The 2,358-nt window shown below is 38.9% G+C and overlaps 1 protein-coding gene across 1 annotated transcript; it reads right to left on the minus strand.

The window, feature by feature from the left end:
* On the minus strand, positions 1 to 357 carry LOC141963342 (serine palmitoyltransferase small subunit B-like). Its single transcript, XM_074912550.1, has one exon. The coding sequence runs from the start codon at positions 280 to 282 to the stop codon at positions 40 to 42; it is 243 nt and encodes an 80-aa protein (XP_074768651.1). The 5' UTR covers positions 283 to 357; the 3' UTR covers positions 1 to 39.
* Positions 358 to 2,358: the final 2,001 nt, after the last annotated feature.

Genomic DNA, 2,358 nt, shown 5'->3' on the forward strand with positions numbered 1-2,358 from the left:
CACTTCTTTGATCCAGAAGTCAGTGTCGGGCTGTCAGTGTTACTTGACGATAGAAACAGTATTTTCATGCTGGTTTCCAGATAAGTGCAAGAAGAATTGAAAGGCCATGGTAATGTGGACAGGGACAAAGATGTAAGCCATGTATAATACCATAACTAACATCGTAACGTTGAAAGTGTAGAAGAGCAGTTTTTCCCAGGGCTCCATGAGATAGCTGCAGGTGATGAGTTCAAACTGGCAGTACAACCAATACAGATAGTTCTTCATGCTCTTAATATCCATCTGCGACTTTGTGCCACGTCTGAAAGCCTGCCCTATTGCAGTAAAGGATAGTTAGTAGAAACAGAAACCTTACCAAAACAAAAAAGGAAAAAAAATAAAAACATTGTACGGGCAGCAACTCCATGCTACTCAGTTTACTCATATTGATCGTTTTTAGTAAATGATGTTTTAAAAACACAAGAGATCTAAAATTCCAAGATGGCAAATATATTTTAAAGCATAAAACACAATCAGATAGTAACAGACTAGCATGAGTCTTTCCTTTACCCCGTCCCATAAAAGCCTTTATTTGTGTTCTTTGTTCGGAACATAACAGTCCAATTTAGACCACTGTGTACTGGGCCCCGTTATTTACCAAGGAGGCTCCACAATATCTCTTTTTTCCAGAAATTGGTTGCCCAATAATAATTGCTGCAATCCCATTCTCCAGGCCAAACTTCACTTTCATAACTTTGCCTTGCGCTATTTAAGACTCTGTTGAAGCAGCTTAATTCGAAAAGCACTTCAAACCCTCTGTCCTTCACCGCTCGTGGATTTTGACATAGAACTTGGCTACAAGTCTGATTTCTACTACTGCAGACTGAATTTTATGTCTTATGCTTCAGCTGCTGCTGGAATGTAAACTGGGAGTATGCAGAATACCACACATACAGAACTACAATAAAAGGAAACTATATACCATTATCCAGCTTCTTTTGCAACAGAGATTGAATTGATCTGTTGCCAGAATGAAAACATATAAATTTATTTTAAAGCTTTGTGTTGAAATTCATGCTACTAGTTACCAAGTGTTACATTATTTAGTTACCAAAATACAGAACTGGAGAGGGAAAGGGAAAACAGGACTATTTCAGTTACTGGTGCTTGCTGTCATTTGGCAAATAAGGAAACAAAACAAAAACTGTGATTCATCTTTTTAACTGGAAAGTTAAGAACTTTTGGTGATGTTAAAATCTGTGGAAAAATCTCATTCCACAGAAATTAAATGCAACTTCACAGATCTATATAGAGTGGGATTTTATCCTAACAAAAGCCATCTCCTAAAGTTTTTAGAAAAATTTTGCCTGGCCTTTTCCATTTTACTTCCATGGCTTCCCCACCTCTTTTCTGCCCAACAGGTGAGACAAACTAGGTAATCTTCAGCAGTTAATTACTATTAACTACTTTTAGCAATAGCCTTACTATATCTGTCGCATTTCTGTACATTTCTTGCAGTTTTTACTAAACCTAAGTTATACTAAAGCCTCTTATCATCAAATATATTGCCAAGCTACTTTGAGAACAGACTTTTCTTACAAAAAATGGATTTTGAAAAAAGTAAAACTTACCTCTTCAGGTCTCCCTGATGTCTAGGTGAGAGATGCTTCCTGACACTTCTGCCTTTCACAGCTGAACAGCCCGTGTACAGATAGAGAAGCAGAAACAATTAGCTTTGATCCTCAATTACAGAGTGTGTCCTCCATACCCCGCCCTTCTTCACTATTGCTAAAAACTCCTCTGGCCAAAGCTCTCGGCATTATGCAACAAGGACAGTCATCGTCTGGCTCGGTACCGTGCTCTCACGACAACATTCATTTGATAATTTGTACAAAGTTGAAGAACTGCAGGTAGGGAGGAAGATACAAGGCTGAAATACTATTAAGGGCAATCAGCAAAACATGTTTACAATTAGCGTGTTCCCTAATTTTGTATCTCAAAAAATCCTCTCTGCTTCTGTGGGACTTCACAATGCAGGCTGCCAAAGTTCCTACAAGCTGCCATTTAACATCCATGCAAAAATATGGTGTCAGAGTAAAGTAGCCTCAAAAATGTAGCTCAATTAATATGTCACAGGAAAGTCTCTGGTGAAGCCACCACCTCCTGTAACCTTTGATTAATGCCACTTTCAAACAGCTCCCAGTCTCCTCTGCCTCCATATCTCCCAGCCCCGTATACACACCCCAGTCATCCTCATCCGGAAACCCCAGGGTGGAAAGAATACGTGGACAAGATTTCTGCAAGGAAAAGATGGTGAGTTTTTCTTAAGAATGCTCCAAAATAAAACCAAACCACAAGTACTTGAGGCATCTTAATGTT

This window comes from Athene noctua, chromosome 8 (genome assembly GCF_965140245.1).
Source record: "Athene noctua chromosome 8, bAthNoc1.hap1.1, whole genome shotgun sequence".
Classification (NCBI taxonomy): domain Eukaryota; kingdom Metazoa; phylum Chordata; class Aves; order Strigiformes; family Strigidae; genus Athene; species Athene noctua.

What these genes read in the sequence shown, in the direction of transcription:
- LOC141963342 (XM_074912550.1), bottom strand. Translation starts at nt 282, where the DNA reads ATGGATATTAAGAGCATGAAGAACTATCTGTATTGGTTGTACTGCCAG.